General features: G+C 39.6%; 1 protein-coding gene across 4 annotated transcripts in view; it reads right to left on the reverse strand.

Moving 5' to 3' along the window:
• Window positions 1-17348, reverse strand: part of rptor (regulatory associated protein of MTOR, complex 1) — a 207677-nt gene that overhangs the window by 182923 nt on the left and 7406 nt on the right. For all 4 annotated transcript variants that reach the window (XM_058640290.1, XM_058640288.1, XM_058640289.1 and 1 more), the window contains exons 3-4: window positions 5120-5222; window positions 2029-2111 (exon numbers count right to left, since the gene is read on the reverse strand). In XM_058640290.1, coding sequence (XP_058496273.1) covers window positions 2029-2111; window positions 5120-5222 — 186 coding nt within the window. The remainder of the gene's footprint in view (window positions 1-2028; window positions 2112-5119; window positions 5223-17348) is intronic.

A 17348-nucleotide genomic window follows, 5' to 3' on the forward strand; every position in this document is an offset into this window, starting at 1 on the left:
AGGTTCAAGAGTCAGTATGTGGATAAAAGCCAAAGATACAAGCTGCTGCTGTTGATAATAATAATCATATGAATTATCACGCACTGTGTATGAAATCACATAAACGGCTGAATTTACACGAGCACGTGAAAATACATCTGTGAAGAAAACTATGAATCACCGCCGTGACTCGAGGTGGGTGTTTGTTGGCACGGAGATTTAAAGAGATTACACAACAAGATATTCAAAAGAAATCCATTCAAACAACGCGTGACTTTCCACACTCGTCAAAACGCTTCAGCACATTCACACATGCCGGACGAGCTAATTTGCCAGTTGTCGCATCTGGACAACTGTGTTTGTCACTTTTTTTTTTACAATTCGGAAGCCAACAAAGTGTCCACGAGGGGAGAAATAACACAACTGGAGACAAAAAAAAAAAAGCAACAGTTGGATTGGGTCAGACAGTTGAGACACTGTGCCAAAATCTATAAAAACAACTTCCACAACATGGATTATAAAAAGGGACTACAGTTCATAGGCTATAGAGAGAATATAGAGTGTCTGTTTTTCTGTCTGTTAACCGCACAACTGTCCCATGTTCTGCTCGACAGGCTTCAAACTTGGCAGGTAATTTACGGAGGGCACCGGTGAGTGCAGTGCCGACTTTGACGCTGTTTGGATAAGAAATACAAGAGATAATGGTAGAAAGGCAACAGAAGATGCCCCAGTCAATTGAAGAAGTTGCTCTGGTATAGGTTTTAGTTGGCCCACCATCATGTTACACACTTGAGAATACGGTTGGTTTTGGCTCTGACAGCTGCCAACCAGCCGTACCTGTTCTTCACCAATGAACTTCCTCCTGGTTTGAGCCAAACCTACAACCTGATACTGAGCTACACAGTGCAAAAAACATCTCCAAGAATCTCCTGAGTCCAAACAGACTGTTCTGCACTAAGACTGGTTGTCTGGAAAGAACCTGATATTGTAATTTGAAACGTGTGTGGCGAGACACTTTCTACGTGTCTTTTGAAACTTGTACCCAAACAAAAGTGGGTCAAACTAAGGCTTGTCAACTTTGAGGAAACATCTGAACCTTATTATTCGATTACTAAATCGTCAACTACTCTGAGAGTCGATTTATGTGTTTGTTTTCTGATATTTCATCTTCTTAAATGTGAATCTTTTCTGGTTTCTTTGTAAACACTGATCAACATTTTCTGGACCAAATAATCGAAAGATTAATCGAAAATAATCATTAGTTGCAGCCCTTATACTACACTTCTGCTGGGAAGCCCTCTTCATCCCAACCCTTTACAACTCATTTTAATTTGTACCTGTCATTTCGGGTTGTTTTTAACCCTTTATCGGGCAGTCATTGAAATAGTTGGATATTCAAAAATGTGATATTTTAAAAAAATATTACATTTTCATGTCGAAAATCAAGATCAATGAAGTTACGATATACGGTTCCTCGCCCATCGAGGGTAAAACATTTTCTAAAATATGTACAGTATAAGAAAAGCATGTGTTATGGTTAGAGAACCTTAAGCCTGTAACCCTAACCCCTACCCCAATGTTGATTGGTCCGATGGCATGACGTGTCACTATCCTGTGATGTAGCGTAACCTTCGCCGATTGGCTGAGAAAACTCGTGATTTTCCAACCTTACTGGACCGCATAGCGATTTTAGATATCCGAAGAAGTTACCGTTTAAAGTCTTGCCTGATAAAGGGTTAAGCCTGTTTCCTTGTTTTTCCCTTCAGTCCTGATCTGTATCAGGGCTTTGAGAACTTTCTTCACATTACACCATTAAACACATTTCTACAAACTGCAATGCCTTAATGGATGCCAAATCAATCAGTGATAATATGATATGCCCACGCTCGAGTCTTAAAGGACCCATGACTCTTGAGTACTTTACTGGAAGCACTTCATCCCAGCGTGTATGTTGTGTAAACCGCAGCGTTTGTGAGTGTGTTTGTGGTCACGCACGGACATTCTAAGAACATGTGAGCGGGAAAAACTGGTTCATATGAACGCACTCACCCTGGGTTGCCAGGTCTCGTATTGCTTCTGAAGGTTGGCCCCGATGGTCTCCAGAGCTTTCTGTGGACTCATGGACAGAGGATCTGGTGAGCAAACACAAACCAGTGTAAAACACACACACACGCCCGAGAAGTACAACTCACTCAATACAGAGGTGACAAATTGGCTGTAATTATTCAGTGTTGAGGTTTTTTAGCCGACACTGTTCTGTGTAACAAAGCAAACACGATGTATTATTCAGGAGAGAGAAACTATGATCACAAAGACAAGTTTGTCCTTTAAGCATCAAAGTGAATTTTCTTATCAAATCAAAAGCAGGGTTTTTGGGGGAAAAAACAAAAGCGCCTCAGAGTGAAATATTGATGAGAGCGCATCAATATGGCATAAAGAGAAGAAGAATATAGATTGAGGACAGATCAAATTGTGCTCAGCGGGCAGAGGAGAATGTACTCACAAGTTGGTAAGACAATGATAGTTCAAACGCTGCCCTTATGATCAATGAGGCCTCCTTGTTATTCTGGTTATTATCACAACTAAATGACTGCATTTTCTGGGTCACATTATCATAACTTCCGTCTCGCTGACAGGAAATTTTCAAGGAAATATATGTAAATTTAAAATAATAAGCAAGGGTTTTTCTTATCTGTAATCTCAACATAGAGCAGATTCTTTCTCAGGGTTTCACTAGTGCTGGGCCAAAAATGTATATAAATATTAAACACTTTTACAGTGTACAATGGTTTTTTTTGTTGTTGTTGTCATGTAGTGTAAAAGCGAGTCGTGAAGAGAGGAAAAGTGGTGCAGTAGTTTTGTCTAATGCTGTGTTTACATCACGGTACAGTTGGGTTTGGTACAGCTAAAAAAGGGAGCGGTTGGGGACGGTTATTTTGAGTCTATTCCTCATGGAAATGCAAACCGAACTGTTCCACTTGGTGGAAACATGGCTTGTTTGTGTGTGTGTGTGTGTGTGTGTGTGTGTCTTTATGTAACATTCTTGGTAATCCAACACGTCTTCACTGCTGAGGTGGTGGAGCAAATTGCTTGTGTTGCAACTTTAGCCTGACGACATTTGCAGTCAATCATTGTTGACGTGGACCAAACAACAAACACGTTCTCCCATTCTACCATATCAGTTTTGGAACCTTCAAGGTCCAATCTACCCAATTTTGCCACTCAACACCTGCTGTTACTACCACAGTTACTTCTTCAGCCTAGCACTACGGCCCACCAAACTAGGCTCGGACTCTCTCTACGCCTACTCTCTCTACTAAACCCCCAAAATATTGATCCACAGCTTTGGGTGAGAATCACTGTATGAGAAGTCTAAAATGTCTTAGTTGTAAATGCATCTCGATGTGGATGTTTCTGAATTGACGAAGTGACAGAAAATAATAATAATCGCAATAACAGTTACAACAATAATAGCCTACATCAAATATAACGCAAAGAAGCGGGATATCTAGTACAGACAAGACGGTCGGCGAAATCAGAAAAACAGTTTGTATAATATATACCTACATCTTTAGCAGTTACAAATTTTTAATAGAGTAAATTGATAATTGTTTAACTCAGACGTCACTCCCGAGTTCACCAAGTTCCAGTTGAGAGGTCGGAAACACAAACGTATCCCAGGCTAGCAATATTGTTAGCAATACCAGTCAATAACAACGCTCTTCATGGTATTTTGCAGAGGTGCTATTTAGGGCTGAAACCATATTCGTTTATTAATCAATTACTCGGTTTGAGGGGTTTTTTTATGATTAAAACAAGATTATTGATCATTTTAACTTCTTAAATGTGAATACTTTCTGGTTTCTTTGTACCATATAACAAAGAAATCATTAAAACTGAATAATTCTCATTCGTGGACAAAACAAGAAACCTGAGAACATCATCAATTTCAACACTGATCAATATTTTTTTCTACATGTTCTGACATTTTATGGACCTAACGATTACTCGATTAATCCAGAAAATACTCGACAGATTAATCGATTATGAATATAACACTAGCAGCAGCTCTAGTGCTATGTCTGTGTGGTTGCAGCCATCTTGGAATCCTGAACTCCGGGTATGTGAGGTTGCTCTAAATTTCCCAGGTAAAAATCCGAAGCCTAACCTCAGGCAACGACCTTGGAAATTCCGAGTTCCGACTATAAATGGCACCAAAAGTCTGCCTTGCCTTGAATTATGTTTATGATGTGTTTGGTATTTTGTGTTTGCCACCCTCTGCACAGCAAAAACACACACACCACCAGACTTCTCTTACAACTTGCATTAGCTAGAGCAGTAACAAAAAATTTGAAAATTGTTAATGTGATCGAAGAATTATTTAAATCCGTGACAGGTGAATCGAAATCGAATCAGATCATGAGGTTAATGAAGTCTATGTGCGGACGAAAGAAAAGAAGGAATGTTGAGTAAAAGGTGCAACAAAACAGTGACTTTTAATTTTTTTTTAAAATGTATAGCAATACTGCAGTTTTTACCTTAACAATTATTACATTATTTCCCCCTCACACCATGGCCACTGCAAAGCAGACGTACATGTTTAAGTCCTTCTGTTAACATTCAGGTGTAGGAGATATTACACCACCTCTGCCTTCACCTCTTCATGTTCTCACAAACAGTCAGGATGATGCTCGGAAAGTTAAGAAAACTTTAAGAAGTGTGTTTACTCTTTTAAGTGCTTCCCCTCCCCCCTCACACCTGAGAATGAACGAGCGTCTGGGGAGATAAACAATGGTTTTGAGGTTTCAATTCAGTGGAGAGACTGTGTCTTTGTTTGTTTGTTTTTTTTCACTCCGTGTGATGTCACGCGGTTCCAGCGAGGGCGAGCCTCGCTTCATCCTTCGCTGACAGAGCACTTATGAACTGAGCTCCCAGAGGAGCGAGCGAGAACACCCTTAAATGCTGCAAAGTAAAAAGCTAAACTTCTGCTTTCAAGGCTCTGTCATGAATTCTTTGTTTGTCTTTTTTATCAGGATAAGGCGAAGATCTGAGAAACAACAACAGTGTGAGTGTCAGTCCTGGAAGAGCTCAGTTGAGAAAAAAAACTAAAGTTAGTTTTCCCTGTTACGGAGTCACTCACCGATCCAACACTCGAGTCTGGCACAGGGGGACGTCTTCACCACATCAGGAGGGTCCACTCCGACGTTGAGACACAGCACCAGCGCGACGCTCACGGTCTTCATCTGAGAGAGAAGAACACGGGGAACAACGTTACCTTCACATCGCTCAGCAGTGACAGGGAATTCATAGTTAGTTTGAGCTGCAACTCATCGATAATCGATCATAATATGTTGGAAACACTAAATGATGATGGTCTTAAACTTAAATGATTCAGTTTTGATCATTTCTGTGTGATACAGAGCAAAGAAACCAGCAAATATTCACATGTAAGAGCTGCAACGACTACTTTGAATGTGTTTTTTATGATAAAAACAAGGTCTGACTTTTGAAAATTCTCAACCAAAAAAGCGTCAGTGATCTCTCCAGTTATGAACACCATACAAGGCTTAACACAAAACACGTGTAGAAGGAAACACCCTGACTCCTCACACTCACTGTGAGTGACCTGTGAAGGTTGCACAGGTCTCCTACAGAGCACCGAGCCTTCACTCCATCTTCACTCTCCTCACTTCAGTAACACTTTCCAACTGGAGGAAGCATTCCTGAGTCATCATGTCTGAATAGAACACGTTATCTTGAACATTTCAAATGTTTTTCTTCTCCTTAATGTGCAAAAAAAAAAAACGAACCGAAACCCACAATACAAACCTAACAGTTGCACCCCGAGAAAACATGTTAGAATACAAATGACAGCGTTTAGCACCACTGTGAGTAAGTACAGCTCAACAGAGCTGGTAGTTTGTTAGCACCCTGCCAGGAGTAAACGGACGTGTTACCAAGCCGTTCAGGTGGTAGAGGAGGAGACGACGAGGAGGTCAGGTGGAAATGAAGGAGTGTGTGTTTGTGTGCAGATGCTGAAAGTGTCAAGTGTTGTCCTGCTGTGTCCCACTAGCACACTGACCTTTTACTGTGCTGCTGGGAAGGCAGAAGGTTTTCTAATTATCCCTCACCACCACAACAACAACAACAACAACAACCTTCCTTTACACTGCTGAGCCGGGACATGTCACACAACCCAGTGTTCACGCACCCGACACATTCTCTATAGTTTTACATTACACACACACTATCTACCAATACCTGGAAAAGGTCACTTGGCATTGTTGCGCTGACTTACCTGGAAGCATTGCACATGTATAAGCGATCAATATAAGTAAGTAAACAGGAGGAAGACTGAGTGGATTGCTGTCGCCCCCTGAACCCCAAAATACACTGGTTGTAGAATGAATGCGCCACTTTGCACTGCTTGCGTCTCATGTCCACCGGCTTCTGCAAGACTCCATGCAATCACAACATCACGCCTGGACTACTGCAAGAAAATGCAGGATAGACTCCAATATGTTCCGAACTCTGCTGCCAGGGCTCTCAGTCAGACCAAACCTTGGCAACACATCACCCCCACGCTGAGACACCTGCAGTGGCTCCCTGTTAAGTTCCGGATCATCTCCTCCTCTGCTACAAGTCTCTCCATTCACTCACATTACACACCCAGAGAACATGCAAACTCCACACAGAAAGGCCCTCGGGGTCAGGAACCCAGGTCTTTCTGCTGGAAGGCAACAGTGCTGGCCACTAACGCACCATGTGGCCTGATTGTAGTTCATCTTAATGGAAACATGAATGTCTGCGAACAATGTCGTCGTAATCCAGCCAGCAGCTGTCAATCAGGTTAATTCAAAACCTGCAAAGTCGCCAAAGTAATTTGGCTTCATTCTCCGAGGATTACAGATGACGGACTATTACCCTGCAAGTGTTGAGATATTCCAGACTAAAACAAAAGTGGCAGACAAGCAGAAAATCCACCACACAAAATAAACAAAGAGGGTTGTAATTAGGAATATAATTAGAAAACGCAGATTCCACGTCCGTACATGACATCCAAGAATGTCCACTAACAAAACATGAACAGACTATCAATTATTTGGACATCTGTCAAAACTGTATGGAAATTTACTACAGGCATGCATTAAAAGTGGCATTTTTTGTAGAGGCATGATAAAGAAAATCTGAATAACTACAGTAAATACAAAAGAAACCATCTATTTTAACCAATAATCCAAAATATTCTATTGCAGTGTGCTTGTTTACACTGAATTAATCACCACTCAAACAGTTGGCTAAAAAGAGGACGTTATTAACCTATTGATTAACGACATAAATGAAAGCTAAAGGAGATTGGAGTCCAGGAACCTCGGGTCCAGTCAACGAAAACAGAGATTAGAGGCGCGGGTTTCAGATGAAACGTTTAAAGAAGCATGTGTTGATGTGAACCATGCATTAAAAAAAAAAAGGAGACCACAGAAGATATACGACTGTTGATTTGCATAAAGCTGGAAAGAGTTGCACAGTCATCTCCAAGAGATATTCATTAGTCCACAGTCAGACAGATTTCCTATAAAGAGATGATTTAGTTCGGCGGCAACTTAATCTGAGAGTTCAGTGAGCGCCAAGCTAAGATGAATCCGCGCGCACGCTGCAGAATACTCAATGATGTTTAAAAAAAAAAAGAAAAAAGAAAATAATAATACAAAGTAAAGCCACTGTGAAAGACTTTAAAGAATCATTGGAGCTGATTAACGCCTCCCTAAATCAACTATAAACAAATAATTGTGTTTATCTGCATGAAGAATGGTGTCCATTAGGGACGCTGTGATAAAGGATGCTGCTGATGGCATTGACCCAATCCATGATAACTGATCTGGTCGTATGAATTTAATGACTTCTCCTCCTTCTTCTTCTCCTCTGCTCTGCTCTTGACAGTTATTTGCACCTGGATGTTTTGGTACTGCTGTTTTTTCACTTCCCTTTTTAATCTCTTCACTCTCATATGTGCCGAGTAAACAGGTTTGTAATGTAACGAAGTACAAATACAAAATTCCCATATCTGTACCGGACTTTGTTTTATTTATATTTCTGGCAGCTTTTACATTTTCTCCACTACTTTTCCTCCATCTCTGTTTGTTTACTACCAAATAAAATCAGAAGAAGAAGAGTTGGCATTATGGTCTGTAGTTATATAGAGCTTTTCTAGTCTTGATGAGCTGCTTTACACTACAGTTTTCACCCACTCACATGCTTCAAAATCAGGTTAAGTGGCTCAAGGAAGCAGACTAGCAGAGCAAGGAATTGAACCCACAACCTTCTAGTTGAAAGACAACTCGCCCTCCCACTGAGCCACCTTGGCTCAATCCTAACTTTTTTTTTTACTTTAATGCAATGTATTTAAACTTAAATATCTATTTATATCAGAAAGGTGCAGTACACCTCATATACTTTAAGACTTTTACAGTAATATTATAAAAAAATGTATTCAACTTCTACCAAAGTAATTTTTTGGTAACATACTTGCACTTTTACTCAAGTATTACTTTGAGGTACTTCGTACAAGACTCCATTATCCCGCCGTTTACTCCCACTTCTTCAGCCAGATAACTTCCACATAAGTTTCCCTCATTCCACTGGGCAGCGCCGCCGTGAGGAGACATGAAGTAGTGACGCCCGGCGAGTGAAACTGGCAGGAACTGTTCACTTCAGAGCGCCTTCATTTGTTCATTCAAATATCGATATTTGACCTGGCGTATCGATTATGGTATTGCATGAGGCAGAACGACGATACATCAACAGAATCAGTATGATTGAGGATTGGTGGTGGTGACGGCGTCCACCATCCTAGAACCACACATCTATCCCTCAGTGAAATGGTTCTTGCTGCAACTGAAGATGATCTGCTCACATGCCTTCACTTCACGCCCGAGCAGAGGATTCTTCCCAACATTTCCTGCATTCGCACTAAATTCAACACCTTGCCCCTAACTTTGCGCTTACATTAGGCACCGTGAAACAGACACAGCCATGCAGTGTAGATCTTTAAATCTGGCCCTGTGTCTAAGATGAATCACAACTTGGGGGAAGAACAGTCCAAAGTTCTCTCTGAATGTCTGATCAGCTGCGACTCGAAGCGTTTGTTTAAGCTTATCGCTGTTAAAGCAGGTTCAACCAGTTATTGAATCCGAGGGCTCACTTACTGTTCCCAGAAGTGCTGAGAATAGCTCTTGGCTACGTTCAATGATAATGTTTTTTACTGGCTCCAGAAAGTGTTCAAAGCCTGTGACTTTTTTTTAAATAAAAAAAATGTATCACTGTATACTAATAATTCTGAGATAGTAATTCCACAAGTTCCAGAAGAGAAGATAACCTAATTTGTCTATTCCCAACTTTTGGCTCCTTAATCCAAAACATTGACTCTTATATTAGCTCAAGAGTTGTTTCATGAACACCGGAAACTGGCTGCTAGTCTGAGATGATCTCCCCAGCCACCAGATCTGAAGCTCTGTGAGGTTTCAGGGGACAGACTGTAAAGATTTCCACTTCCTTTAACGTTCAAAGAACAGGAGGCTTTCTGTCAGAGACGATCCAGTGTCCCCCGACACACAGCCTCAACTCAAATGACGGAAAAGTCAATGAAGATTTAAGCTGTTTGGAGACTAGAAGGTGGTCCTTCTGCTTATTAAGCACTTTTTAACTGACGTTCTTCGAGTTTGCACAACAAGGTATTTCCCTTCCGTATCTTGTGCAAACCTTTGCTTTTTCTGCCTTTCAGCTTGAGTCGAAGACAGTTAGACAGAAAAGAACACCTCACTGACAGTAATTTTATTCCAAAATGAGGTCTCTTCAAGCAATTTGAATAAAAATATAATGTGCACAAATTCAATTGAAAGAGACTGAGTTCAACCCCCCAAAGAAGACGATTCAGCTGTAAATATGCATTTAAATGTGCCCTGTTCTGTATCATCTCTGCAAAATATCTACAGTAATAACCAAGGAAAAGACATTAACAATGAGGTCCCAATACTCTGAGACCACTTTCCTGTTCACTACAACGCTGCATTTATTGATGCAAATACCAATACCAATATTGTGCCGATATCATTGTGCAGCCCTAAATCAGTCTAAATGACCTTAAGATAATTTATCGAAACCTGGACGACACAAACTGCCTCTGGCTCCACCGTTATCTGTAATTTGATCATAATGTTGTGTCCTCCTTCAAAGAGAGTTCAGGACCAACAGGCATCTCGTGTGACCCTTATCAACCTGCAATAAGCGAGAAACGGCTGAAGACAAGACATTTTTGTCCCACAACGACATCTGAATCCATGTGCTTTTCTTTTCCTGCTAACACCTTCATGGATCATCAAGTCTGATTTATACCACATGGGAGGGAAAAAAGCACCTGAATTGGGTCACATGCACTGCGCAATACAGAAAAGTACATTACAAAGACACAGGCTCGACTGAAAGAAGAACCAGGACAGGTTTGCCCTTTAAAATACAGCAGCTGTAGTGACAGCACACTTTTAATGCAGAGTCCAGAGAGAGAGGGGGGAAAGATGTACCTGCCACGGCAGATAAAATGTCGAGGAGCCCTCGCGACACTCCGAGGACAAATGGTAATCTTTCATTTCGTTTTGTTTTAAACCTCGGCGCCGACCGAACAAGAAAACACACACACACACACACACACAGAGAAGATACAGAAAACGGATTCACACTGGAGTTAATCTGGTTATGATTAAGCGACTCAACCTGCTCAGACAATCTCACATATTTCAAATTGCCACCACTGGTGAAATTGTGAAGTTTCAGTCAAGCATCCCACGCAGGTAATTTACGCTACATTAGATCTTAATTTGCATGACAATAACGGAGATGAATGAAGGATGAGAACGTGGCATTTGAGCGCGACGCCACCCCAGGTGAGGTCCACTTTGTTCTCGCTGATTCGCCGTCGCGTGCGTTTCAAACATTACAGTGAAAACACAAACAGGCAGCTCGTTCATCGGCACGGACTGTAAATTAATTTACTGATTAATTGCTTTCAAATCCTTTGGGCAGGAATTCTGACAATATGGTTTATGCAAATATTACACAGGAAAAGAAGAAGTGGTATTGAATTGACACAGCTCCCTCATTGGTGAAAAAATACAAAGCTACAAAGCAAATTATAGCGCGACTGATATTTATCTAAAGTTATTTCTTACTGCGCTTTAGGCCTCATCCACACGGAACAGAAGTTTCCCTCCAAGAGAGTTTTCTTTTTCTTTCTTAAAAAGGTTTTCTGCAAACACGGCATTGTTTTAACCCTTAGAACACAGAGCATTGAGGCTGCTTTTTTCCCATTACTATGTTAAAACGTATATACAGAGGCTATATAGAGTGTCTAATATCCTTTTTTTTTTCAGCACAACTTATAGGCAATCTGATGATATGATTTTTGTTTCCATTTTCACTAACTATATAAACACACCTGAGCAAAAAGTACTCACATTTTAAAAAATCGGAAATACTGCCATCAACTGAAGATGGGACCTATAGACACACACCTCTAGGATGTCAATATAAGAGATATATGATATAAGAGTTCTGTGCCACGTGAGCACTAAGGGTGAAATGTCTTAGTAGACCAAAACACTCTCCAAAGACAAGAAAACAACTAAGACAGCAACAGTGAATGCAAGAGCAAGACAGAGGCGCAGCCATGACCTTATCATTTTCCCAAAGTTGTGTATTGATTATATACATGAAAACGCATGCCAATCTTTTCAGTCTCGGGCTTGTTTTCCAAAAATAGTATTCTAGAGCTCCCAAAATGCCAGTTCTGAGTGAATAAAAAGACAGAACCTTATAAACTTTTCACAGACTCTCCGAAACTTGCTCTCATGTGTACACGGCTCCTTTGAATGGTTGGGAATCAGAAAATGCTAGCAAAGTTCACTGCCCACTGCCAGCGTCAAATAATTAAGCATGCTGTGTTGTTCACTCCTGCCATGGATGGATGGATGATACCAAACTCTAATGATGTAGTTCCTAACTATGAGACCTTAACATTAATATGGTTAATTGTTTCTATGCTGATCGACAAATCACACTGGTTGTTGGTCTCTCCCCCCAAAAAAAAGGCATCTTCACCGCCTCAGGCCCAGCTTTAAATAACTTTTAATAATTAACAAAAGAGAAGAGTTCCATCAGTGAATAATGGAAACAAAAGACCATTCTAGCTTTAAAAAAAAAAAACAAAGAGAATCAGCAGGGCTGCAATTCAAAGTGCCAAAGAGTGAAAGCTGATGGAGAGCAGACGGGGGGGAAGACACTCGAGGGGATTCCGACGATGAAGGCACCTTTTGACTCATAACTGGATAAAGAAGATCCTGATCAAACAGGAGGCTCCAGCCTCTTAATTTGACCATTAGTATTAACCGGAGAGGAAAAGACAAAGCTAAATGAGACTTTAATACAGGTATGCTCTGATCCTCATGGATTTCCAATAATCTCATTAAGTGAGGTGATGGGGCGGAGTCAGGAGAACGAGGAGGACGAGGATCAGAAGACAGAAAACCGGAGAGGAAGCAGAAGAAACAGCCTGTACATAATATCATTATAGCTCTTCCTTGTCTCAAATTAAAGATTATGGTCATTTTGGTCACCTTTTCTGACATGAACACTGACCATGTCGGGACCATGGAGACCAAAACCTGGTTCCTAATGAGGCAGAACCTCATTTTCGGTTCAGTTTAAGGCACAGAGTTGAATTGTGGTTAGGGTTAGATTTGGGTTAAGGTGAGGTTTAGGTTAAAGTTTAAGCATTTAATTGTGATGGTTAAGGTTACGGTAAGGGGGCTAGGGAACGCTTTATGTCTATGAGTGTCCTCGGTAAGAATGCTGCACGAGAATGTGCGTGTGTGTTGCACATAATTGGTTTCCGTCCTTCGCACATTAATAAGTGCACACGACTCACAGGGACTTCCCAGGCTTTTCCCTCGGGGATCTATAAAGACTCCAGTTAGGACCCCCAGCTCTGCTAACTGCACCGATCGATGGCACAAATTTATTTCATTAGTTAGGGCTGCGATAAATAAAGGGCCCATTGGGAACTTTGAACGAAAAGATCTATAAAAATAGACATTTTTTTAAAAAAAATTTGAGTAGGTTTAAAAAAGATGAGGCTGGGATGATTTATGCTTTTGTCACAACTGAATTATATCATGATAGTTGGAGTTGAACTGCACTGAAATACAATAGTATTTAAGTTCACGATTCATTTATAGATTGGTCAAACAATTATTCTTTTAAACAAAATAAAATACTAATATTTCAATGTTTTATTCAATCATCTTCTCTTGCAAATAAGAATGTAACAAGATGAAACCAAGTAGGCACTGCAGGGCATTATTATTCTGCAACAAAAAAATAGCTTTAAGTGGTAATCTTCTTTTTATATTTATTTATTTAACATAATAATACTCAAAGCAAAACAAGCAAAATAAGCTAAATTAAAGCAAGAGCTTGTTCGATTCCAGTCTATATATCAAGATATGACATATTTAAATTAGCAAGGAATGCTGTCGGAGAAGAAGAAGAAGAGCTCGGCTTAAGCCAGCGTTACCTCGGCCTGTCCTATTAAAATGATCCGCTGGCTCAGAAGAACTTGAAATAAAACTCTTTCGGTGTCATGGAGCACAGTTTTAAGATCATATGGAGGCAAGAAATTAGTCATTTATATATCGATAAATCTCCCCATGCCCGAATAAAAAGAGTAGTTTTTTTTCTGGAAAACCTTATTTCATGTTACAAGAGTGCAAGTAGAGATCCAGAAGTTCACAAGTCAGGCCACCACCAGTGGTTCTCAAACGTTTCTAGTACCGTCTGAGAAAACAACACCGCTATCACCAACGTCAAAATACAGTAGTGTAAATAGGCCAAAGCAAAGTCGGCTACGGAAGAAGAACAAGATAATTTGCTCCTCCTCTTCCTCACATATACTTCACACACTGGTATAGTGAAACTAGATTGTGTTATTTGTGTCATTTTCCGCACACTCTGGTCAAAATCCCTCAACTCCACTCGAGTCACATAACCCTGGTATATACAGTAGAACAGTATTTCTGATTTTTCCTCCAAGTATCACCATAAGGAAGCTTGCATACCAATGGTGGTGCACGTACCACAGTGTGAGAACCGTGGCTTTACAAAAATCGACAAAAGCTCAGTCATCCTCATTCCAGATACCAAACATCGGCATTATTATCCTGCCACTAATTACAAAGACACAGAGAGGAAATTAAAGACATAAACAGGGACGGAGACAAATGTAATCATTACGACTAATGAGCTTGTTTTGTTTGAGGATGCAACAAATTTTGTGCATGTGCCACAATTAGGGATTGTTACCAAAAACCTGGTATTAAAAAAAGAGCCGAGCGCCCACTGAGTCGCATTAGAGAAAGTTAAACCTTCACAAGTCTGGTTATATTTCAACAGAACTGCTGCAGATAATCGCCCTCGCCTCAGGTTTAAGAAGAGTTTTTGCTTGTTAAAGGTGGCGAGAGCACCAATCTGATCAAACATTTAACTAAAGTGTCTCACATTCAGACTTTAAACATCACAGTGTTTGACAGCCAAACTTGTAGCACAGGTATCAGGTATGTGATGAATCCACAATGAGACGGTTTAAGTAAGCAAACACAGTTCACAGAGTTCACAGTAACCATTAGTCATTTAAAAGATGAGCTGTCTGTTCATGAATGATTCAATATAACGGCTAGAGCTGAAATAATTTATCAATTAATCCTTTATTAATCAATTACTAAATTAATCGACAACTATTTTGATAACCGATTAATCGGTTTAAAGCTGTCTATCATGATTAAAACAAGATTTCCGATTGTTTAAGCTTCTTAAATGTGAATATATTCTTAATCTCTTTGCTCTGGATAACAGAGAAATCATTAAAAGTTAATCATTTTGGTTTGTGGACAAAACAAGACATTTGAGAACATCATCATTTCCGGGTTCGATGGACCAAACGATTAATCGAAAGATTAATCGGTTATGAAAATAATCGTTAGTTGCAGCTCTAACAGCGGCTATTCAGAAAATAGATAAATATGTAATTTATTCATTCACTGATGTAGTGCTAGCATAGCCCCCCTTTGCATGTATATACATATAAAGACATTCATCACAGATAAAATGAATGAATAAAATTAATTCAAATTTGCAGCTCCAGCGAATAATCTTACACTTCCCTTTCTACTGGTCCAAACTAAAGAGGACAAGTTCAAAGTTTTCAGTCTTTATTTAGATTGTTTAATTTTTTTTCTCCAATTAAAAGGTAAGGAAACAACGGAAGAGGATTAGGACCACATGTGAATACTTTTTGAAAACAAAATAAGGAATAAAAATTCAGACTGATTTCTTTAAGAATCAAGTGATTAAAGACAAAAAAAATCAGATAAACAGATGAGGTGGAAAAAAGAGAAATTACAAATTCAACAAAGGCAACAAACATACAGAAGAGGATTAGGGCCCATGTGAGATCTAAATGTGTTTTTCTCTGAATTTTGACATTAATCTCAAAATATGGTCTTTTTTTCTCCAAATCTGATTTTAATATCAATCTAGCAATCAATCAATCAATCAATCAATCAATCAATCGGAGAACCATTAAAGTACCAGTACTGATGAACATAGTAGTACTGTTAATATCTTCACAATCTTCTCATCCCTACCTACAAGAGTGAAAGAATCAATGATCGTGAACTTGACGCCATAATTCAACAAAGGAATAACATCACTAAAATTGATTTTTTTTATGTGTGTATATATATATATACACACATATATATATATATAAAAAAAACAATATATTTAGTACTGTACTTTGCAAACATGTTTTCTTTTGCCGCAGCCATGACTCTGGGGCCTGTGTGCTGCTTAATGAGCTGTATACATTGATTGAAAACAACTAATGATGCAGAAGATAAAGCAGCACAGACCACCTGTCTCATTTCCACATTATTACAATGAGCTTGGCTATTGATGACTTATTGATTTCATTAATCCTCAGTCAAAACACACAGCAGGCAGTGCATGTGTGCAGGCCAAAAGGAGGTGTGTACATACGTGTGTGTCCGTGTACTCATTTTTGTTCCCTCTTTAGAAGCTTTTCTGGCAAAAACACTGACTTTCGACCTCATGGAGAGCAAAACCTAGTTTCTTGATTAATCATTAATAGTTGTTTTGTGCATAAAATGTTGATTTTGGTTTCCCAAACCTCAAAAGGATGTTCTCAAAATTATTCAGTTTTACTGATTTCTTTATGAAGACGGAAAAGAAACCAGAAAATATTTACATTTAAGAAGTTGAAAAAGCAAAGAGCTTGTTTCAATTATTTAAATAAAAAAAAAAACTAAACTCAGACTATCGTAGTCAGGTCTTGCATGATTGCGATGGTCTTGCAAGACTTCTACAGAGGACACATGAAAAAGATACTCCGTTTGCCCTGCGATGGACTGGCGACCTTTCCTAAAGTGTACAATTACCCGGTTGTATGAACTGTTTTTATATCTACAGTCTACAGCTAGCCTGGTCAGCTCTACAGACACAGTCAAATTTGGACCATAAAGGACAAACTAAACATCTTTCGAGGTTTGATGTGCCATATGTTCTACATAGGTTCCCCAACACACTTGGAAGGTCAGGGTGGGCTGAGGGACATTTAGCTGCAACATGAAACTTAACAGATGTAGAGCTGCAACTAATGATTAATTTGGTCCATAAAATGTCAGCGATCAGTGTTAATATTCACATTTAAGAAGCTTAAACAATCAGACATCTTGTTTTAATAATGAAAAAAAGCTTTAATTCAGTCCATGATTAATAATCGATTAATTGTTTCAGCCCTAAATAGATGTTGCTATATTTCACGCACTGTACCTTTAAGCTCATTGCTCATAAATAAGACTGACTTTCCGTCACACAATTCAAACCCAAATACCAAAGATAACAGAATTTCACAGGCATAGAAACAACAAAGCTGGTGTTGCCCTCAGACTTTTGCACAGTTCTATAAGCTGCAGAAAAAAACGTCCAGTCCAAACTAGAGCGCTGTGATTTCCCTCAGTCATCTCAGCACAAATCACATTGTACATCTTGTCAACTTGCACATTACAAGGGCTGCACATATTCCTGCCCATTTATTATTGACAGGTAAATCAATGCTGATCCACCTTCACTCGACAAACTGCACACACGCACAGTCCAAAAATAAGCCTTTAGCAGCACCACAACTTTGTCTGACAGGATGTCAAGCCGGGACAAATGGGCATCGGAGGGAGACGGGACGCTGG

The sequence above is a fragment of the Solea solea genome, chromosome 10, assembly GCF_958295425.1.
Source record: "Solea solea chromosome 10, fSolSol10.1, whole genome shotgun sequence".
In the NCBI taxonomy this organism is placed as follows: domain Eukaryota; kingdom Metazoa; phylum Chordata; class Actinopteri; order Pleuronectiformes; family Soleidae; genus Solea; species Solea solea.